The 24,137-nt window shown below is 36.5% G+C and overlaps 1 protein-coding gene across 2 annotated transcripts in view; it reads left to right on the plus strand.

Moving 5' to 3' along the window:
• The window catches only part of RETREG1 (reticulophagy regulator 1), a 75,065-nt gene that overhangs the window by 14,933 nt on the left and 35,995 nt on the right, over nucleotides 1-24,137 (plus strand). For both annotated transcript variants that reach the window (XM_077785323.2, XM_031503962.3), the window contains exon 3: nucleotides 362-392. In XM_077785323.2, coding sequence (XP_077641449.2) covers nucleotides 362-392 — 31 coding nt within the window. The remainder of the gene's footprint in view (nucleotides 1-361; nucleotides 393-24,137) is intronic.

The following is a 24,137-nucleotide window of genomic DNA, read 5'->3' on the forward strand; positions in this document are numbered from 1 at the left end:
CTGCTTCACGCTTCCAGCCAGCCACTAGATGGCAAGACTATTACAGATTCGTGAGGAATGTAGAGTGGTTGTCAGTGTGTAGAAGTAGAGGGTATGTTCATGTTAGTTATATTATCATCTTCATGACATCCTTCCATATGGAAATGTAGCCATAGAAGATAATTACTTTTTCCATTAATGATTTTAACGGTATATTAAGTTTACAGAAAGCAATTAAAGATATAAGGTGATATAGCTTTCCTGTTTGATTGATACAGAGAATTCCTTAGTAATTTTAATCCAATTCTGAATGTCTTCTTTGAATAAAAAATAAAATTCTTTCTGATTTAGTGCATTTCATCTTACATTCTTACAATTGCAGGTGCGCAGCTTTGGAGAACCATCACTGGCAAGTAGGTACTTTATTTTTAATGCATGGTTATTTATTACTTTATTTTTTATAGTTGACCTAGAATTTTTTTAAAGTCTGTTTTCTTCTAATAAGTTGCTGAATTATTTTGATCTTAAAATATTTTCTAAGTTTATTAGTGTTTGTTCATGATTTTTAATAAATTATTGTTTCAGATTTAAGTTTCATTGAAGTCTATAGTAACATATCAGAATACCTCTAGAAATGCTTTTTGTTACACTGGGATTATCATGCTTTGTGTTTTATGGGAATTAGTGCTTTCTTTGAAAAGCAGAGTAATACTATGTTGGTCAAGGAGGTAACTTTTAGAACTTCTAGAACTTATACCAGTGCTGTTGACTAGAAGTAGGTATGATGGCTGGAGTTTCTCTTTAAGTCAACATAAATAATTGAGTGTTATAATTGCAAATAAATATCAGTTGATATCCATATGAATAGAAATTAATAATTTTGAAGCCTGTTGACTTGCCTGTCTTTGGCAAATGTTTATGTCATGTTACTGTAGAGTATATAATTTAATTTGTTGGCAGTTGTTCTGGTTTCAGCCAAGACAGATTTAATTTTTGCAGTAACCAGAAGGGGTGTGGCCAGGACTCAAAGGTCATGCTCTAGCACCTCTCCTTATTTTCCAGGGATGGGGGAAGGAGTCCCTTCCAGGTCAAATAATGTGGCAGCACTGTCAGGTGTGGTCGGGAGTTTACATATGGTGTGTGAATCATTCACGTCCCTCCTACACTCTGATATTGTTGCTTTTGTTGTTATTTCCCATTGCTGTTTCCCATAAATTGTTCTTATTTCAACCCATAATCTTAACCTTTTTTGTCTGCAGTTCTTCTGTCCAGCCCTTCACAGGTGAGGAGGTGATGGGGGAGTGAGAGAGCAGTTTATGGTTTGGAGTGTTTCAGTGGGAACACAGAGCTGGGGAACACCATTCCTTAAGCACAACAGCAGTATAATCAATGCCTAAATGATTGCAGGCATTTTCAGAACAAAAAGTTGCATATTTAAGGCATTATTCTTCTAGAAATACCACCGGGATTTATTATATATCTGACATAATTTGAAAGTGTATCCATTAGTACACTATTGTATTGTAGCCTGACACTGAAGAAACAGTAATGTACAATTGAAAAAGGGAAGATGCAGGGTTTTGTTCTCTGTCTAGAGACAAATATCAGTATCATAGCAATTACAGAAAGCAGTTCAGATGTGCAGCTCCTGTTCAGTTTCATACCTCTAATCTTCCACAGGTATGAAATCTCATAAGCATAAAATTGAGCTATATGGAATTGATGACAACTTAGTTTATAAACTGAGCAGAGTAAAATGCTTTTACCATAGCTAGTGCTACTTCATGTATCTGTGTGGAGCGGCAGTGCTTAAAAAATTTTTATTGAGAAGCTATTCCTGTGGCACAGTAGATTAGTGTGATTTATGTTTCATTTCTCCCTCCTGTTATTTGTCAGAGTAATTTACATAAAATTTACTGTCTTTCAGGGTTTTGAATCTAACTTTATCTGTCTGTTTACATGCAAAAAGAAGAAGGCAAGGAAAACTAAATTGCTTGTGAAGTGAAAGGAAGCATAGCTTTTTGACTGCCTTTTGTTTCCATGAAAAATAATTCTGCAGTCTGATACATTTTTCTTCTCTTACTCCCCAGTTCATCAGGTCACCAAAACAGAATAGTTGATTTTAATGGAAAAGACTATAAATAGTACTTGAAATATCTTGGATTCAGGTTTTCAGTTGTTCAGAATGCTGGACTTGATTGCTGTTCTGCGGGGACACAATGCAGAGAGTGAAAAAGAGAATTTGATGAGCTCACCATAGCTCATGCCTTTGGGTAATATAATACAAGCATTGTATGTGTCCATCTAGCGCAGCATCTGCTTTCTGAAGGGATCCAGCCAGAAAGAAACATGACCTTGGGTAATGTCCTGCAGGACAAACTTGCAAGGTTCTACTGGTGTACTTTCCCAGCAGCTTCCAGTTGGACCTTACCCCCACCCCCCTCCCAAGCTGTTCTAGGTGGACCTTCTGTGAATTTGTCTTTTTGGTTTTGTTCTTAGAAACTTCTGTTGGCAACGTCCTGTACACAGAGATCCACAGCTGAACCATGTGCTTTGTGAACAGTCTGCTGTTTGTTTACTGCTCTATAATAGTTTATAACTCTTCCTACATTTTTTTCTTGTTGGAAGAAATACTGAGCAATTATTCTCTATTAGCATTCTCCAGGAAGCTGTGACTTTTATAAACTTCTGTCTTGACCTGTTTCTTCAGTTCATAACTGCTTAATTGTTCCTAAAATAGAGGTTCTCTGAGTTTTGATGTCTTCATTGTGCTTTTCTGAATTTTTCTTCCATTTCTGTGCCCCTTTTTGTTGAAGAGACACATTACAAATAGCATTGAGGGAGATCCTTGGACTATACATTGTCCCTCTCTTCATAATAAATCCCAACATGTGATTGGTTTTTTTTTAACCTCTGCTGAGCTCTGAACAGATGTTTTCATGAATCCATGTTTCCGTGGAAAATCACTTCAAGGTAATGTCCTGAGTAATAAAGCCCATATGACTTTAAGAGTTTTTGGGGTTTTTTTCTCTTTGAATTTCTTCACATTTCATCTGCCTTTTTGCAAGAAATCATGTTATACTTTATTAAATTCTGCTAATTCTTGCATCTGGTCTCTGTCTTTCCCAGAATAATTCCTCTTATTTGTCATGGCTTCTTAGGCTCCATAAAAGCATTTTATGAGATACCTTTTTGAAAGACTTCTCAGATTTTTTTATGGACAGGTAATTTTTTATGGACATCAGTGTTCATCGAAAAGCAGGTTCACTTTTGGAAAGAACAGAAGGTTTGTGATATACTGTCCTTTACAGCTTACATTAGGACAGGCATGCGTGTCCTCTGTTTGTTTTCCTGACAGTTTGCACAGAGCAGACATGAGTGTTTAGTGGTTTGCAGTTCTCTGGCTCTTGCGTGCCTTCCCTAAAAATAGATATTGCTCTGGACATTTCACAGTCTTCTGCCTTAAGGCAGCTTTAAGAGATGCTGTTTAACCGTAATGAAATTTCAGCTGTTGCACCCAACCTTTCATGTACAGCTTTTATAAGTTCACTTAAAGACTTTGCATTTATTTGCACTGTTGGTGTGTTTTTCTTTTTCTGAATGCTACTATAAATGTGCCTGTTGATTGTGTTGAAATTAAAAGAACTGCTGTAAGATGTTGAGGCTGGGAGCATGGTTCCTTTTTATTTTACCCAAAATTGGATATGAAAAACGGTTTTTGTCTTATCATGTATGAGCAAGATGTGGCAAATATATCCCCATATCCAGCAGAGAATCACTTGCTCTTAAGTAACTTACAGAGAAAAAATTTGGTAGATTTGTGATTCTTTCAGTGAGAGACATCACCTCTTCTAATAAATTGTGTGCATGTTTTTTCTTTGGCATCATGGCTCTACAGCCCTGTATCCATAGTTTGTAACTGCCTTAAGGTCCATGCAGAATGGCTGTGCAGGCAGGAAAGGATTTCTAGTCTGTGCCAACTTTGAAACTCCTTCGGATTGCTTTGGCAAGTGCTAGCTGGCATCCACCAAAAATGTGCTAAGAGCTATTTTAATGGTTTAACTGCTGAACTGACCAATTCTAGTGCCTGACAGAATTGCCACACACAGTTTGGTTTATCTAAACAGATGTAGATCGTACCAAAATGAACAGACTCGTTTCCTGCCCTACCTTTCTGTTATGTGATTCTGGTTTTGAAAATTAATATCAGTCACCAGCACAGTAGAATGTTTCATAAATGGTGGCACCAATTTCTGATGAGTTTTATAGTGAAATTGTAAACTTTTGGTAGTTGGAGGGTGAATTACTGATTGTGCCTGTTGTGAAACTTGCATTTTCTCAACATTCACATGCATTGTGTATTTTGTCTGCTGCATGTACATTCCAGGTATCAGAGATTTAAATACTTGAATGAAAATGCTGTTAATTTGTGGCATTTGTTTTTGGTCCTCCTTCATCTTTGCTGAGCACTGCTGACTAATCAAAGCAAGCATTACATTTTTCATTGTCATAACTTAAATGCAGGATGCTTGTTGTCTCATATATAAAATGTGTCTATGTAAGAAGGCCTGTGATTGTATTTCTCATTGAGTCAATTAGTACTATCTTAAGTTTAAAATTTCAAACTGAAGATAAGGTAAACCTTCCTTAGGTACTTTTTTCCCCCTAAATCTTGTTCTGTTTCTGAGGAACTGCTGTACAGGTATCTTGCCTTTTTTAAAAAATGGGTGACAGCTGTAAAAGGAGCACTGGAAAAGGTCTTATTAAATTACTTATTAAATTACTCTTCCTTATTATAAAGCTGTTTTATTTCTTCCTATCCTAGAGAGATTTATTTGAAATCTGGTACTTGTCTAGTCAGTAGATGTATTAGAATATCCAGGTGTGACAGGAATTGCCGCACACCTTCATTTCTTGAGTGGTCAAACGTAAGAAGGTCAAATTAATATTAACACATAATTATTATTTTATATCAAGCCTAAAAAAAGCTTAGTTTCAGCCTGAGAAAGCACTAAGTAACAGTCCATTTGTAAGGCCATCAGAGAGTGACTGAAGAGAATAAGCCAGAAAGAAAGGAGTTAATGCTCTGAAGCAGCTCTGCACAGCTTGTTTTCAGTCCCCTGTTATGTTTCATCATTTTCTCAGATCAAAGCTGCTTGGGACTTCTGGGAAGAGCCTTGCCTGACCAGTCATGGTGTTAAACTTCCTACTCCACTAATGGCTGGCTTCAGCCACACAGACTGCAGTAGGTGTGTAGTACCTACTATATTATTAAACATTGAATGCTGTGGATATAATCCTTTGTGCTATGAAAATAAATCCTGAAAGGGTTCTCCTGGCCTTGTAAGTTGAAAGAAAGGGTTTTTTTATTCCCAAAGCACATGTTCTCCTCTGCTCCCAAGAGGAGGGAAAAATAAGCAAGTGCAGCACCATGAACAGCATATCTCATCCACTGCTGCTCATGTGTCAGGTCAATGAAGATTTGGAGTTCTGTAAGAAGAAACAGTAACATTTACAAGAGAAAAAGGACACTTCTTGATGGAAGCTTTTAACTGGCAGGTGTCTTTGTTGAAGCACTTTAGGACTTGATGTTGAAACCCATGGTTAATATTGAAGTGGTCTTGAAGCTCACTAGTTACCAACTGGGATATTTCTGAAACATTGCCTTCACTGATAGAAGGTGACAAACAGATACACAGAGGTCATTTTCTAAGCCCAGGACATTTCTGTTTCTTACCACCTCCCTCCTCCAGTCCCTTCTTTGTGTATTCCTTTTATGAGAGTTAGCTGTGATGAGACTTACGGACTCCCAGAGCCATCAAAGTTGCTGCCCACTTCCAGGTGAGTGTTACTGTTTGGTAGGTAACAACGTCCATTACTAGGTCAGCTGATGTGACAGATCAGCTTCAAATTCAGGTCATGGCTTCTCCAGACCTGAATTCATCTTTCGAGCTACACTGATTTCACACTTGCATCAGCCCAGCTCATAGACATTTGTATGCATTACAACAGTCAGTGTGTTCTCGATAACAATATTCTGTGCTAGCACCATTCAGAGCTTGACAGACTTCCTGTAATGTGTGGCTATTGGGCTTTTTTCCAAGAAGAAGAAAAAATAATCTTTTGAATCTAATAACACCGTAAGTCTAATAACTCCATAATGCACTTGTACAAAATTATTCCTAATATTTCACTGAGAGCAATGAAAAAAACTCTTCATCTTGTCCCTAAATACAAATGAGACAGTTGCCCCTTTAATCTAATTACCATGCTGTCTTGGTTTGACAAGACAGGAGTCTGTGAAGGAGGGCAAAAAGCCTCCTGTGCAATGAAGAAGGTAAACCTCCTCCCTCCAAATTACTAGGATTTTTAAATTAAAAGGCTCTCAGGCAAAGATATGGGAATGGGAGTAACAATTCTTTACTAGGAGAAAACTAGATAACAATTTAAAAAGGCAAATGCAATCGGTACAAACAAAACTAGTGATAAAGTCCACAACCTGAGGATTCGGGGTGTTGGTAGCAGTCCGGTTGAAAAGACAGCTGCTTCTCTTGCAGTGGCTGATGAATTGCAGCTGAAGTGGTGATCTTTAGAAGGGTATAGTTTTCTCTGAAGATCTGGTGGCAGTTGGGCCGGTCTTCCTCTGCGCCGGGGCTGCCTCCGAGCTCCGCCGCCGCCGCCTCACCGCGCTCCAGCCGCTTCTCTGGGAATCCGGCCGAAGGAGCTGCTTCTCTTGGGAGTCCTGCCGAAGGAGCTGCTTCTCCGCGAAATCCCGCAAAGAGAGAGCTGCTTCGTCTCCCCAAAAGCTACCCCTTTATACAATAAAAGAGTGCTTGGCTTCCCCCTCTGGGTGGAACATCTCACAATAGGATGGTGTTACGTTACCAGCCCTGCATTGAATCAGTCAATGGCCCATTAACAAACCATTACCTCTTCGAGCAAACCATTGTTCTTGAGAGATAACAAACCTGCCCAACTTCCAACAGATGGCAAATAGAATATAAGCTTATCTTACAACCCAGGACACATGCTTTGTTTATTATGTCAGAGGCTGATTTATATGTTTTGCCTACTGGGTTTACTTAAGACAATCTGCATGTGACGTGCCTAAATATTTCTGACATAGTCTGCTTAGTCTAATTTAATGATCAATGGAGAAAGATTTGAGATATATATCTTGATCTATCTCTTCCCAAACATATGCTTGTAGGTAGGCCAGGTATATTGTGTGTTAATGATGACTGTTTGTTTCCCTGGAATATGTACAGGAAGCCTAGGGTGGTGAGACATGTGAGGGCATTTACAACCCTTGTGTCATTGTCCCCTGTTGATCTGAAGGCCTGTCTGTTTTGGAGATACACTGACTGCTACTTGTGGCTACAATAAGAAACTGACTCTTACACTCTTGGCACAACATATGGGAATACCAAACCACAGCAGTAACAACTGGAGGTCACGGGACTTGATCTATTTACCTCTTTGTGTACATAAAGTTTCTCTGAAATGGGTCTCAGGCACAGTATGTTGTGTATTCAGACCACTCTTGAGATACCAAGGATATGCTGCTTCACTGTATCTCAAAAAAAAGGTCTTGTCCTTCAGGGTGTTTTCTTTGTAGATGAGTGGATTAGGAAATAATAGGTCTTTTTCCATTAGGAGCTCCAACAAGATCGAGGCTCTAGTGGAAGTGTTTCTGTTTTACACTTGTTAATCTATTTCCTTGATGTTATAGATAGGAAAAAATGTAATGTGAGCCAAAGACAGTCATGTGGGCCAGTCAGTACCAAAACACAGCACCATCAGTTCCAGTTTCTGTTGCACAGTCTCTTCATCTTATTTTGGTCATCCAAACAGGATCCATTCCTGACATGACCCTACACAACTGCACAATTTGGAAACAGACTGAAGAAAATACTTCCTGTGGACCTACAGCAAAACAGAGGGTAGAATATAATCTAACAGATAAATAGATATAAATAGGCTCCAGGGAGCAAATATTTGCTTCTTCAGTTATTTAAATGTAGTCTGAAGGCATCTGGAGTATTCAAAGACTTCCATCCTTGGTATTTCATAGTGGTTGCTGTTCTGTTCATTTTGCCTCATATATTCATATGTGTTGGAAGGTATATATGGCTGGATAACATACCTCAAACAATTCTGCTTCAAAAATGGTTCCTCCAAGTGTTCTTAATATATAAAAGCTGTTGCAGTCCTTCAGGAAGTGAATGCCTACTTGTGGATAGCAAATGGAAATTGAGTTTTATTTGCAGCCTAAACCCTTACTTTTTCAGTAGCCACTGTACTGTTCAAATACAGATTGTAATTGTCCTTTGTTTTATAGAATGTGTTGCTACAACTCAGATAGGCAGCAATATGTGTGGTGGAGTTTTTTCTAAAGGCACTTTACACATGAATGGTCAAACCTTTTGCAGATTGCAGAAAGAATTGTCTACAGTGCAAAAACCTCTCAATGCTTCAATTTTTTTTTTTTTTTTTTAATTATTGTGTGACCTATTTTCTCCTTTCTGGCTAGTTATTTCCAAGTTGTTAGCTACCTTTCCAAGTAATATATTCTCCTGGATTTTTTTTTTTTCATATTGATACATGATAAAATAAACATACTAGTAAAGCTTTTCTTACAGGAGCAAAAACCAATACTACAGTAGAAATGCTGTAAATTTGGCACAAGTATCACACTTAGTCTGAAAAGTTTAATACCTTTTTCTATACAATTGCAGGAAAAGGTTGGTGGTTGGTTAGTTCTTGTTTAAGGGGAGGGGAAATGAGGGATGTTGCACAGCATTTGTAGGTGCCATGTATCTCACTAGTAGAAATAGTTTACTTGCTTGTCTTATTTTTTTTTTTTATTTGCCAGTAATTGTGTAGTGCACATAAGCGATTTCTTCTCACATGGAGTGGTTTGCAAACTTTTGAAGTCAGGCCTGCTCTCTGTGGTTCTCTAGTAATTTGGTTATATCTCAATTCTGTCTTAGCCATCACAAGACATTTTCCTCTCTTGTCCCCAGAAGCTCAGCTCACCTTTCATTATGGAGGGTGCACAGAAAAGATGAGGAGAAAATGCTGGAATCATCTTGTTTCTTTAGAATTACCAAAAAATTTATTGCATTCCTCTTTCTGTAAGCCCATCCTTGTGTTCTGTTCCTATTAATTAAACATAAAGGTTAAACATTATTTTGGCTGCAAGAAAAGCAACTTCTGAAAAAGTAAGGGCAGAAACCAAGGACCAGCAGAGTTGTACTGGGGCTGTTTTAACTGTTTTTATACAAGGATATATTCTAACCCGGTTATATTTATGGAAATTCTCATTATTCATATATGAGTATCTGTATTGCTCTGAGCATGATGCTCAAACTGAGCAACATCAGTAAACACTTACCAGTATCATGTAAAACACATGACTGGTGCTGTAAATGGTAAATGTCTTGTGAATGCATTTCAGACATAGATTTTTTTTTCTAAGACTTTTAAATAACTCAAGTAGAAACTTTATCCTTTTCCACTGCACTGCTTGTTTCATAAGTTGTTTCCCATTTTGCATTTATGCACTTGGCTTGTCAAATATAGCATGTTCCTGACAAGTTACGGTAGTTGATTTTGTGCCATTTCCCACTCTGAGCTCCTAAATATTTTGAACCCTGATTCTGTTCTTTGTTGTGTCTGCCACTCCTCCTGGGGTATTGCGGCTCACTCATCTGAAGGATTAAGGCAAATACTGAATTAAAATGTTAAGGACATACCAGTCTCATATAACAAGGCACTTCTAATACCCTGCCCTTGCCCTTTGGTATAACTTTTCACTTAAATGTGGAGTTATGGGGATTGCATATATGCTGTATTTCTTTTTCCAGTTTGCTTTTAAGTGTCATATAGCAGAATTTCAAAAGCATTGTAGCAGTTGAGATGTATGCTTTCATCTTCAGGGCAGGCTGTGTACTTTTTAAAAAGGCTGTGCTCCTTTTTTTTTCCATTTTTGGATGCTGAGTAATCCTCCTTGACTGCTTTGACAGCTTCTTATCTTTGCTACTTACATGCTCAGTATCTTTCTAATATCCAGGTGAGAGCAGTTGATCTAAAATTGCTTGGATAGCCCATTTTTTTTTCTAGTTTTACTTCGTAAACTGTAATTCTTAGAGAAATATATTACTCTACTTTTTGTCCCACAATGCTGTCCTTTCCTGTACCCCACTGCTTAGTTGTAATCAAAATTATTCAGAATTATTTTAAACTTTTAGTTCTATTTAGAGAACTCTGAAAGCATTCTGTATTGTTTATTTTGGAGTTCCAATACTGAGATACTAAGGAATCAATGAGAAGACTGCTGTAGTGTACCTCTGCAAATTTTTTTTTCTTCTGGTAACGGAAGTGTTCTTACACAAATATTTAATTAAAATTTTAAGATTCAAAAGAACACCTCACACAGTCTGATTTGACAGTTGTTTTTTAATCTTGCTAATCTCACAAATAGGTGATTTCAGTTATAATTTGTAAAGATATTGTTTGAAAGCTTTTTGGGGTGTGTGTGTGTTGTTTGTATCTTCTCAAGGATAAACAAATATTATTCCTCTATTAAGCCAGAAGGATTAATATCATGAAAGAACACAAGGCAATTTCATGTGGAGGTTTCAAAAGATCCTTATACCTAGCATTGTAGTTGGACTGGATGATCTTGAAAGCCGTTTCCAACCTAAATGGTTCTGTGATTTTGCCAGTTTGCCTCCATGCTGGAAAAAAAGTTCATTGGGGTACTGTGAGATGTGTATTTTTACTATACTTAAATAAACTAAGTTTGAAATACTTATTTTTTAAATTTTGCAATACTTTGTTCAAGTGAAGTCTCTGTATCCATGATTAAATATGTGAAATAAATACCTGACATAAGTGTAGTCTGTGCAAACTGCAGGGTGTGCCGCAATCTGTGCAAAAGTGGCTCAGTAGTTAATTTCCTTTGTTACACACTGGTAAAAATGAAATGCTACACTCAGTCAGAAAATGTGATCATAGTCTGTAGTGATGGGAGGATGGATATTCAGCCTTTGTTCATAGTTTTTTGTTTAATATAGTGCATTTTTTTTTCAGCAATTTTCAACTTATATTAAAGCCAGCTCTATTCCATGTTTGATATTTTTAAGTATGGAGCTGCAGTTACAGTTCAGTTATTTGTGAGTGTTTTGCTTCTGGAGCCACTTGGTCTAAAATGCAGTTCTGTTAAAGGCATCTGGAGCACAGGCAGGTGGATTTGCCTGTTGTGAACAACCCAAGAGCTGCTAATTCTGAGCTGACCCAGTTCTGACATGCTCACTGGCATGTCATGTGCCACCTGTATTGTCATCACTGAGGAAAAAATGCAACGTCCCCAGTGCTACCTGCCATCATCTCAGCTTTCTCACATCTTTTTTTTTTGTCACTATGTTTATTGTGATGATAGAATGTTTATTTTGATCACAGCACTAACCAAACATTAGGTAGAAGATTCATAGAATTGAAGTATTTGAGGTTTTTTTTTAGTTCAGTTTTTTCTAGCACTTTTAAAATAAAAGAACTTCTTAAAAATGATGGAGTTGAAAGGAAAATTATAAAGCAAATACAGAAAATGGCAGAGAGGGAGGTGAATGGAGAAACAAACCAGGGATTCACAACGAGAAATTTGCTAAAACAGTGTTACTCTGAAGCTCTCCCATGCTACTTGTCTCTGTCTCAGCTTTGTGCTTTCTCAGTAGGGAGTGCTTAGATTTACTCTTCCATCTTAGACAAGAGCAAGTATGGCAAGTGCTGCATTTGAATTTGCAGACTTGTGTATGCAAACAGGTGTGGTTGCCTGCTGTTTGGCAAGTATTCCCAGCTTTCAGGAAGGGAGTCTAGAGGTGTCCTTCATTTTTTAATACTTTCATATTTCTTACTTATGAAGCAATATTGACCAGTATTTTTTACCAACTGAGCTAAAACTTTTAAAATATTAATTACAGGCAAAACAAACCATATTCTCTTCTGTTTTGAGGTGTGGGCCACACTTTGGTCATACAATGAAAGCTACAAGCTTCTCTTAAAATACTTTCTTATCCCACCTTCATGAGTTGATTTAAGCCTGTGAACATCTCTGTAGAGAAAATCTTTCTAAAAAACTGCAGAGAAATTGTGCTGGTACTATCCATCTCAGATTACTTTTTCTGTTTTCAGGGACCTCTTGTGAAGCAAGCAACTGATCTTGTGGAGTGCAACAAGAGAGTATCAAATGAATTAAAAGGGGTAATATCTGGTTGCCTCCTGAATCTCATGAAATGTTGTTTTCTGGCTGTTCTTGAGCAGGTCAGCTTTGTCATGCTAACCATAGCATATATTATTATTTCCCAATTTTTTTTCAAAGTTGCTTGGAAATTGTCAGTAATGGCAGGCACATTTACATATTGTTGTCAATTCTGAATATTACTGCATTTCAGTATAAACACTTTGCTTTGGGTTCTTTTTTTTTTTTTTTAATTTGTTTCTATTTACAAATTGTTGATATAAATAGAATGCTTCAGCACAGGGTGTAGAAGGATACACTCCTAATTTGGCTGCCAGCCTAAATAGCATTATATGAGAACCTGTCCAGGGATGTGATTGACAGGTATGTTGTCAATAAGAAAGTGAAACTTGGAATTGAGTGTATGTGGTGGAAAGTGACAAAGACTCTTCATATCTTAACTAAAGATTCTTCCATTTGAAGGATCTAAGAGGCTTGGACATAGTCTTACAAAATGTCAGCCAAAAAGTAATGTCATGTACTTAACTCCTGTGTTGAACTTACTAGGTTCAAGTTACAAGAATTGCCTCTTGAAGGGAGGCAACTACCTTCCCAACCGGCTCAGACAGGGAAAGGAGATGACTTGGATTCAGTCACATAATTTTAAATAGAACAACTGGTCACTGCCTCTGTCAGGTCTCACCCTGATTTATCCCTAATCCATAAAGATTTATGAATGAGTATTCTGTATTCAGAGATTTTGTCATTTTTGGTGGGAATCCATATGTCTTGCAATTTGTGACTATGCAGAAGTAGCTTCATATGAATACAGTAGAACTGACACTAAGTTACTGACTGGAGTGCAATCTTTAATTACTTATTTTAAGTGGAGATACTGTAGTCCAAGACTTTGCAGACAGCACAAACTGGAAAAAGTAAATCCTTGTAAAGGACATTTTTTTCCTAGGCAATTCTCCAAGTTAGCAAGGCTATCTCTTCTAGTTCAAAGACTTCAAGAGCTTAGGCAGATGTAGTAAGATGTCTAGACAGTCAGACCTTAGCTGCACATTGTTGTAAGTTTGAATTGGTTAACAGGTAATAGTAATTTTTTTAGATTACCAAAGTACCAAGCCTTGCAAAAGAGAACAGAAACCTGACATACAGTTGAAACATCCTTTTTCTAAGTCTTTGTAGGCTTACACCATAAATGTAACTACTGCCTAGTCTGGAAGCAGCCTGTCAGATTGCCACAGAGCTGCTGGATATGTTTGCCTCATAGTTTGTTTTGCTTGCAAACATAATGTTGCTATTTTTCACATTTTTAATGTATATTAAAATGTACATTAATACAGAATTAGGTGGGTTGCATCAAATTAGTGCCTAAACTAGCAGAATATTGCTGCAACAAGTACCAACTGATCATAAGTAAAGGATGACTGCATTTTTGATGAGTGCAAGAGTGTGAATGGAATGACAGACCTCAAATTGCTCATCAGAAGTTCACAAAGCTGACATTTTCAAAGGGTAGGGAGTAAATTTAAGTGAAAAGAATGATGTTAAAATGGTCATGTCCTGTGTGCTATGTTTATTCCATTGCACATGTAATATTTTTGCCATCGGTGTTTTTATTCTATTCTTACCACTTTCCATTTTAACAGTTGAACAACTGTGAGAGATAACTTGCAATCCTGAAGTCATTTGACTTGTCATCTTAAAGGGTATTTATAAACTATAGCATTCAGGGAGCCCCCATTGTTACCTTAAATAGAGAGATTCCTTTTAGGATTTAGAAGAAAATTGGACTGTTTAATTTTGGAATGGCTTTCCTTAAATGTAAGTCTAATGATGGTTGATTAAAATCTCCATAAAAACAGGTAGCAAGCTTAACCATATTCTGTGTTTTTATATTATCATTAAAGACTGTGTGAAAAGCAGATGGGATGTCCTATGCTAAATATGTGAAAAGTATGTTTTTCTCCTGCAAATACAAGTAGCTTTTATCCTCTTTTAATATTGGCCTGTATTAACTGTTTCCTGTAGGCAGAAATGCTGCTTTTGGTATATATATATATTTTTTTTTTTTAAATTTTTTTTTTAAGAGTAGGCTTTGTTCTGCAAAAACAACAACAAAAAAAGTGCTGGTCTCCTACCAGCCTATTGAGTTAATTTCTGTCAAGTATTCAAATTCTAAACAATTTTTAAAGGACAATGGATATCTGAGGATAATAGGAAAGAAAAAGAGGCAAGCAATTTTGATTAATTTGAGAACTTGATAAAAGAAGCAAGAAACATTTGTGATCAACGAAACAAGAAATATATACTAGTATTTAGAAATATATACTAGTTATTGATAGGGAGGGAAGAGAACATCCTTGCTTAGAATATTTAGAATGGTGATAGTCAAGAGAAAGATCAGAAGAAGTAGAGTAGTCAGGTATTTTTGATAGTAGTCAGGTTTTGACCTTTAATTGCATCTGGTTTGCCAAATGCAAGCATTAGATTACAAATCGCATGATGGAAATTATTTATAGGGGACACAAGAACATATAGTTGTAGTTGGGTTTTTTTGGTTTTTTTTGGTTTTTTTTTTTTTAATGCTGCAGATGTCTGGGTGGTTGTAACATGTGAGGGTGTGCTTCCTAGCACAGCATCTGATTAGTCACTAATTTAGGCAGGAATGTCCTGGCACAGTTTTGTTGAAGCATGTGAGCCTATCAGCAGAATAACATATTACACTCTTTTAGGTGTTTCAACATACAGTTGAGTAAAACAGCTCAGCTGTTTTGAAACAAACTTCACGGTATTCCTTCCAAGTCTCCTGTTCATCTCTTATTCCTTATTGATACAAGAGATGTTACATGTTTACTTACTAAAATATATTTCATTCTTTAAAACTTTTTAAATTAATATTCCAAATGTTTAGAAGTATAAATAACACTGAAGATAAATTCTAGGCAGCTATAAGTATTTTATTTTCACACTAAGGGAAACATGCTCACATTCTGCATGTTCTACAAGTTTCCATACTCAAAGAATACAGATGATCAGACATGTTAAGGTGACCAGTTTAATTAAAATTTTCAGAGATAAATATTTGCTGTAGTGCAGAATCACGTTCTCCCAAGTCAACCTGTATGTTATGGCCACAGAACCATATGACACACATTTCCTTTCCCTAGGTCCTCTTTCAGAAGTTCAGCCTTTTTTTTACCGAGTGCTGGGATTAGTAGTATGATTAACAGGTAACTGATGTAGTTGTGGCCATTGAGGTTACTGTAGCTCAGTTCATAGCAAGAGGTAATGCTCAAGAGAATTTCACAGTGAATAAAAAAATATCTGTTATTTGTGCTGCAGCTGTTCTGACAAATGCATTCATAAGGGATTTGAAAAGGCAGTGAGTAGTGGGATGGCCAGGTACCAAATTATTCAAGAAAATTAAGGATAAACTATGAAGAATTCCAGAAGATCTTTACAGGATTTTTTCTCGGTAAGGTAGCATCTGAAATTCAGTGTAGATTACTGTGAAGTTATGCAGAAATTCCAGTACGAAATTCACATACAAAATGTCTGGCTGTAACCACTCATTAATAAGATGTGGTCTCACAAAACCAGCATTGGTCAACAGACTAAATCTGCTCTTAAGTGTCAGTAAAAAAGGCATGCAGGGAAAAAGCAATGACAGTCACGTGCCACTCTCGTAAACCTATTGTATGTCCAAATCCTGAATACTCGGTGTGGGACTGATCTGCTATCTTCCAGAAAACAGTACAGGAGAGAAAATAATCCAGAGCACAAGGTAGATCAAATACACAGAACTATTTCCTTATAAAGAACAAGTAAATGAGGTAGTACTTTTAAAAACAGAAAATGAATAATTAAAGGAAACAGTAGAGGTCTCTCAAAATACGACAAGGAATATGCCTTCTCTCTCACACTTTTGGAATGAGGAGACATCAAAATAGCAGGCAGAAAGGTGAGGAAAAACAAAAATGTGTAATAAGTTTCAGAAATCCTTGACACATGATTGTTGTGAATATTAGAACTATAGATGGATTTAAAATATGAATTACAGGACAGATTTTTAAAAGAAAATTAATGGAAGGCTTTTAAATAAAAAATCACCACCTCTGAATTTGGAAGTTCCTAAACTGCAGATTGTTGGAAGGTCTGTTGTATTTTATGGAGCTATCATTATGTATTATCCCATATTTTTATTCTGTTGCTTAGGTATCCCCAAGTATTCAGTTTTGGCAAGTGTTAAAGACAGGGCACAGAGCTAGATGGGCCTTTGGCAGGCCCAGTCTAGCTGGTCATGGTAATACCCAAGCATTGACTTTTTATTCAGTTAAGTGACACAGTAAGACTGAAATAAATGTAACTATTTATATCTGCATTTGTATATAAATTGTATATAAATGTTAAACTCTGAGAAATCTGAGAAGGCCACGTGAGATGGCTGTTGCTCAATTTTAGATGGAGTATCTGTTGCTACCACCACATTCCAAGGAAGTTGCAAGGTCAGTGTGTACTTTAACATGCATTTAGGCATGAGATCAGAGTAATATAATTAATCAGAGCAACAATATCTGAGGTTTGCATGTCTGATCATTAAAAAAATACTGTTCTAAACATGTGTAGCTTGCATTAGAACACAAACTGAGATATGTCTGAACAATTACCGGATGAAGTTCTCATGTCAGGGTTGTACAGGAACAAGCTGTTTTCATTGTGTTCGCCATAAGCAGACAATTTTCTTAGAATGTGTACCTTGATAACTTCTGTCTTAACTGGTTAGCTGAATCAGATATTTTTAATTATAATCAAATTCTCAAAGTGTGCAAATTCAGCTAGAAACTCAATATGATGATACACAGAAACAAAAGTTTCTGAAAATGACACATAAATAAATATAACTTTTTGTTAAAGTTTCAAATACTTTGTTCAAAAATCTTGCAGATGTACCTTGGAAAATACATACTTCTTCAATCAATAATCAAACTCAAAACATACTGAAGAGGGGTTTTCTTTTGTAACGAGTACTTTTAACAGATGGAAATTGGTCTTTGGGCGCTTTTGTAGTCACTGAAGCGAGGTGAAAAGCACTGGAGGTTACCTGAAAAGCAGTTGAAAAATTATGTATTTAAAGTGCTCTGAATGTTTCCCAAATAAATTATTTGGGGGGTTGGAGGGGGTTTTTTTCTGGGGTTTTTTTTGTTTTGTTTTGGATTTAGGAGGGGTTTTTTGTGTTTTTTTCTCTTGGGTTTTTTAATATTAAAAAAAACCTCACTGAATTAAAGTGAACAACTGAGTAGATAGGGGTTTTTCCCACCCTCCTACTTCCCTTCTTTTTAGGAACATCCAGGGAGATGTGGTCAATGATTTTTTTTCAAGATTCTAAAGGAAAGAGCAAAAGCTGTGATAAAATATTGTGTGTTTTACAGATTTATATAGGTATGTACTAATTTATATATAAGTAACTTCTAAATTGAAAGCTTAATTTTTCAGTCTTCTAGCAGCAAAATGTACTTTAAAAATGTATTTCATACAACTTAATAAAAAAAACATTATTTATACATTTTTATGTCCCTTTAAAAATGAGGGAAAAGGAAGTTTTAGCGATGACCAGAGCGGCTGTTGTGCTGTACAATACAAATTGTCTATACCTGTGTTCTAAACCACCTTCTGAAATGTGCTGAATTTAAATAAAAATTAATAGTAAAGGAGTAGGGAATGGCAAATTTGTGTTTAGGACAAAAGCCTTAGCTAACTGAAGTTAGTTTTGATTTCCCAGTGGTTCTGTCAGCCCCTCAGCAGAATGCCATGGGTCCTGTCATCCTCTCCAACAGGGTGAAGATTATCAGGTGTTCTGCCCTTCTGGCTGAGTGCTCTGGCAGCACTCGCCTGGCCCGCTTGGGGGATTCCTCTCAGTCACAACTGAGCAGGTGCCCTTGCTGACAAACGGGTTAAGCTGCAGGTCCTCACTGATCATCCCTTGTCTGAACCCTTCTTGACTTCTACTAGCCCAGGCGCCACTTGACTGTAGTTTTTTGGGGGGTGGGTGTGGTTGTGGGAGAGTGCTGAGTTCTCTCTTGCAGCTTGGCTACCCCTCTGCCTTTTCCATGGAGCTTTATGGTGATGCATTGGCTTCCCATTGCTTTAAATTTGCAGATGTTTAACAGAGGGCTGGATATTAAAAGAGCAGAATGGTTGGGTTTGACAAGTATTCACTTTAGAGAAGCTCTGTGAAGAAATTGGTTTACCCAGTCACTTCAGGATAAAGTTAGCTTTGTTTTAATCAGTGCACTCAGAATTAACCATCTTACCCAGCTTCTAATTGTGTATGTGTATGAATTGCCATAGTGGGAAACATACTGTTGCTTTGTATAATGTATTTCTTGCTGGTGCTTCTCCTCATTACGTATCTTACCCTTCTATGTTGTCACAAGTGATACTAGGTAGAATTATTTTCTTTAAGTTTTGGTGTTAGCATTTAAGAAGTTTATGTCTGCTTTCTCTCTTCAGCTGGTAGGACTATAATGTGATGTCAAAATGTAATATGAACTGTAGTAACAGGTTCCTCTATTTTTTTTTAAACCAGCATACACAAATACATGCATTCTAAAGTGGCATGTACTCTGACATTTTCTCCCTGATTTCAGCTTGTAAATACTTAAAAATTTGCTTATATAAATGTACATGTTTCTGTTTTTCTTATAGTATATCTGAATTGCTGACTTTCTGTTATAAGTGTTGGAATTGGAAAGTAGCATACGCATATAGCCTACAGATGACCAGTTTCTCAATCACATGAAAATATGGCCCTGAAACAGAGTCATGTTAGTGGTAATTTGATAATCTTTTGTTTTGCCGCAGTTGCATAGTTTTATAATCTACCACACTGAGACTGAAGACAATTCTAATGAAAAGAAAGCTCATTTAAAGGGAGATAATATGATTGCAATTTTACCATCGGACATGTAAACACTGGAGGGTTCTTGTCTTGTCACATAGTAAGCAAACAAATAGATAAGTTGATACATTTGCAATCATTTAGTCATCTGTCTCACTTCTACTATAAAGGCATTGAAAAAGGCTGTGAAGCTTAAGGAATCTAAATTACTCATACCTACTATAAAAATATTCGGCTAGCAATTCCGAATATTAATCAAAAGTTTGGCTCTTTGCGCTGGGATGGAAGAATAGGGTTGGTGTCAGTGAAAATTATGAATTATATATAACTGTGTGCTGTGTTTACATTATACTGTACTTGAAGACCTGCAGTTATTCATCCTTATGTTTCTAAGGTCTAATTCAGAGCTGGTGATCTGGACTGGGATCTAGTTATGGCTTACAATTGCACTAATCTCTCTCTGGAGAGATTTTCTTACTCTGCACCAAAGAAGAAATTATATCATTAGGTGGAAAACTGGCTCTTATCCTCATGTTCATAGTATGATTGCAGCATTGAAATAATGGTGTGTCATCTAAGCAAACTGTGAGTATACCAGCAACATCTTTTAGACATAGGTGCTCTCAGTATGTGGTGTGAGTATCTTGCTCTATGGTCTGCCTTTCATATAGTTCATCTTTTTGTCAGTAGGAAAGGAAAGCAACTGCTGAGAAGAAACAGATTCAGAGTGCTACAAAGAGACAGGGAGATTGGCAGGTTTCAGAATCTTGAGTAGCGTGTATGCCTAGGGCAAAAGTATTTTAATATGACTTGACTGAATTACAGATCATGAGAAATAGGAGAGAACTAGTACCTTGGTAGAAATGCAGCATAATAAATAATTTAATGAAACAATATATAAAAGGTTTCTTGAAAATTTTGCAAAAATACTCAGTTATCTTCAGAAATGGTTGAGATCATTGCTAGGTGAGTTTGGGTTTTTTGTTTAGTGGGTTTTTTTTTTGGTTTTTTGTTTTTTTTTTTTTTTTTTGCCTCCAAATATTTGTTTCTTTTATAGCTGTTTAACAAGATTCCATGGTCAAAAAGTCACCGAGCAGTTGAGATTTTCACCCTTAGTGGTAAGATCTACCTTCCTGTCTCCAGCTCCTCTCTGTCACACAAATCCAGCATGATCTGTCATATTTGTAAACAGCAAGATTTGCTGTCTTCATGTGACTAAAATTTAATAATCTGCTTTTAAAACTGCAGTTGAAGTGTCTCTTACTTCCTTTAACTCCTCTTTCTGCTTGTGTTTGAAACTTGGAAATACTGTGATGCACCAGAAAGCATTATTATGTGTGCTTTGTGAGAAACACTAAAACCTCATTATTGCAACTCATTGTTGCTGATTCAAATCAGATTTTGGTGTCTGTTTAGTCAGTTTGCTTTCATACTCAATTTTTTATGATTCTCTAAAAATATATATTCATGTGCTTTGTTCTGCCCAGTGAATATTTCTTGCATGTGGTATCTTGTTTAGCTTTCTGAATGCTGCACTACTTTTTTTTTTGTCAAAACAGAATGCTGTTTGGGGTGCTTTTTTCTGAAAATAAAGCTTGTGATCTTAAAAATGTTTAACAGTGAATTATTTCATTCAGGTACAAATAAGAATCCTGCACAAAATACAGAATCCCATAAAGAAAGAAATTTTTTCCTGAGCTCTTTTATTCTTTGCTTTTATTGGTCTTCAACTGTTGAAAGATATTTTTTTCATTTTATTTTATTTCCAATCCTAAACCTGGCACAGCTAAATACCAGGCTTGTGTGTAATAGGTGTCTTCATCTTTTTTAGGACACTGCTTACTGTTTGTGGTTTCATCTGGTATAATACCCCAGCAAAGAACTGAGCGGGTCCAGCAGGTCCAGTCTGAGGATTTGATTTTTCATTTATGCTTGTGTGAAAGGTTTCTTCTCTTTTAAAACCAGCCTCTTTTGTATATATCTCACAGTGTATGGAGAGACCTCAAAGTTAAGTAAATACAACAAGTATTTCCAGTTTGAATTCAGCTTTACATAGAATAGAAAGAATCGGGACAGGAAACTTTTAGCAAATTTTGGTTGAAAAGATGGAAAAATTGGGCACGCCCTTCAAATTAATGAAATACGGTAAAACAGATACTTTCATGTGTGTGTGCTTATAAATATATAAATGTACACATGCCTGCAGACACTCAGAAATGTGATCATTTTACTCAGTTTCCTAAATTGAAAAAGAAGAGAAATAGGTAATTTTGGAGGACTTCATTTTTATTAATAATATGATTTTTTTTTTTCAATAGCATTTAAAGTCATTACACATTATCTTTCATTCTAAACATGTCTTTGACAATCATGGTGATTTTTAAACCCATGCTTTTTCTGAAGATAACATCAGTATAAACCACCTACATAAAGTAAAATGCTAAACTAGATGTTCTTTTGGAAGTGGGATTTTACATATAGATATATTTATATATATACATAGATTTATACATATACATATGTAAAATATATTTTTATATTATATCTAGATCTACATATATGTAGATTATATATAAATTTTGTATAGATACAAAACATATAATCTACATATATGTATATAATCTACATATATGTCGATTATATATAATTTTTTTTATGTCAGTCGAGAATTTTTAGGGTGTCTTTAGGTGCACAGTAGGGAGTTCATTATTTTTCATTCACATTATTGGAAGTGAGAGTCATTCAGAGCCGAATAATTATAACAAGGTAAGACATAGAAGGCAGCAGTGGTTGTGAGTATCTCTGGAGCTGGTTGTCCAGCTAAAGCATGCCACAGGCTGATTAAAATCTTTGAAAGCTTGCAGCCTGGATGGGACACACCAACTTCCTCTTAAAACCCTTCAGCATTATCAGTATCTATCTGAGTTTGTAAAACAGTGTATGTGACACTATTTCCAATCCTTTTTAGCTTTTCAGTGAGGCTGCTTCCTTGTCTCTGGCAAGAACATAGCTTTTATTTCCCTTCTTTTTTGCTGAAGACTTGAGCAGTCTTTGTTGCCTTCCAGTAAAAGGAAAATTTTGCATAGATGTCCATGCTTTTTGGGGAAAAGGCCATTTACTTGATAATTATGATACATGTTCAGTCCAAATCTGTACTCGGCTAGAGTAAAACTGGTAAGATTCCCTGATCAAGCAATATGTCAGGCAGCCTGTCAATCTGATCTACTTGCCAGCACATCTTTTGGGGTGTCTTCATACCTGACAATAAAGAGTTGTTACTCAGCAACTCTTGAGGAAGTTTTCAGAAAGGTCTAGAAGAGGTCAGCTTAGTAGAAAACAGGATGATGGAGAGAAGCAGAAGTAAGAACAATTTATTCTTAAAGTTATCCAAATTACATAAAGATCAGGTACTCTTGAAAGATCTGTGTAAAAATGTGGCAATGACAGCCAACGGAGCATGAGAAAAGAGGTCAAAATGAGTAAATAATAGTGTGCTCTCACTGGGAATAATGCCACTTCTAGTCTCTCCTGCCTTAAATTGGCTATGGTAAAACACAGGAAGAATTTACAAAAGAATAATGAGGATGTTTGAGGGCATGCAAGAGCTTACATGAATGAAACAGGTGAGTAAAATAGGGCTTTTAAAGATTAATGAGCTGACCAAGAGGAGGATGTTGTAGATTAGGAAACCAGGAGGAATGTTGTTCCTTTCATGTTCCTTTCAGAAGTAATAGCAGAAGGAGGAGAAATTCACTGTAAGGTAGAAGGGGTTGTTCTTTCTGCTGAAGAACCAACAGAGCCAAGAGGAGGTAACATTTCAGAAAATGCTGCAAGAAGTGAGAGACACAGCAAGGCTGGAATCTAGCAGCTCAAAGAAGTTGCTCAGAGAAGCATGGATTAGTCGTGTGAGTTGAGGCCTCAAAAGTGGCAAGAAGAAACTTAGAAGGACAGAGAAGAATGACTCAAGTCCAGTGCAGTTAATGTAGGGCTTAACTGCAACTAAGCAAGGAAATAAGGATCTCCTTGAAAAATAACGTAGGTAGGAAAATACTTTCCTTTCTCATTCTGTCATTTCCAATCACTTTGAGTTTGCCATATTAGAGAAGTTTAAAACTGATTTTTAGCAATGATATCAAATGGTAAGATTTTTTCTAAACAGCTTTGTCTCCCAGTCCCGAAATTTTGCAGTCCCATCAAAAAACCCCAAACTATAATGGTGTGCAAAAACAATAAATCACTGTGAAAAGCTGAAGAGAGTTAACTGTCATCTGCCTGTTCCAGTATAAGACATCTTGGAAAACAGTTGAAGTGGCTAGACCAAAACAAACAATACTGGGTGGGGGTTTGCTGGTTTTTTGTTCCCAAACGGTGTGCAGTTAAGCTGCAGATGCCCTTGCCACAAGATGTTTTAGGTGTTACCATAGGATGTAAATCCACTCATAGCTAAAATATAGGCATCACTGCTGGCTCAACTCTCCACAAGCTGGAGTCTGAAAGACTATCTGTGGAAGGCAGCAGTGTATTTTCTCCTTGGCTGTTCCTATTGGACACAATAAAAGATGCCAAAGCCCTTTGGCCTGATTCAGTACAGTACTTCTGTTTACCTACTGCTTCCACCCAAGTGTTCTTGGAGAGGTCAGTCCATCTCATGCTGCTGCAATATAGACTGGAACCTGTTCTGCCAGAAACCTCCAGATGGGCCAATACAAACTCCAATTCCCTTGTATGCAGAAGAATTTAGAATGATCAAAAAAATTAGATGATGTTTCTAGATAGTCTTTGTGATATCAAGCAAAATACTTCAGTGTGATTACAGTTCCACGAATTATGCACTCATGCTGTTCTCAAGTTTGATTTTCAAAAGTGATGAGCAGTGATACCACTAGAATACCACATTGAAGTGTTCTATAAATGCTCTAATTCCAACTTAACACGTCCTTGACATTTTAGATAGGTACTCATTTAGTATACAGTTTTGAACCTAATCTTTCCAGGTCTTCCCTATGA

The sequence above is a fragment of the Lonchura striata genome, chromosome 2 (assembly GCF_050655825.1).
Source record: "Lonchura striata isolate lonStrDom1 chromosome 2, ASM5065582v1, whole genome shotgun sequence".
Lineage (NCBI taxonomy): Eukaryota > Metazoa > Chordata > Aves > Passeriformes > Estrildidae > Lonchura > Lonchura striata.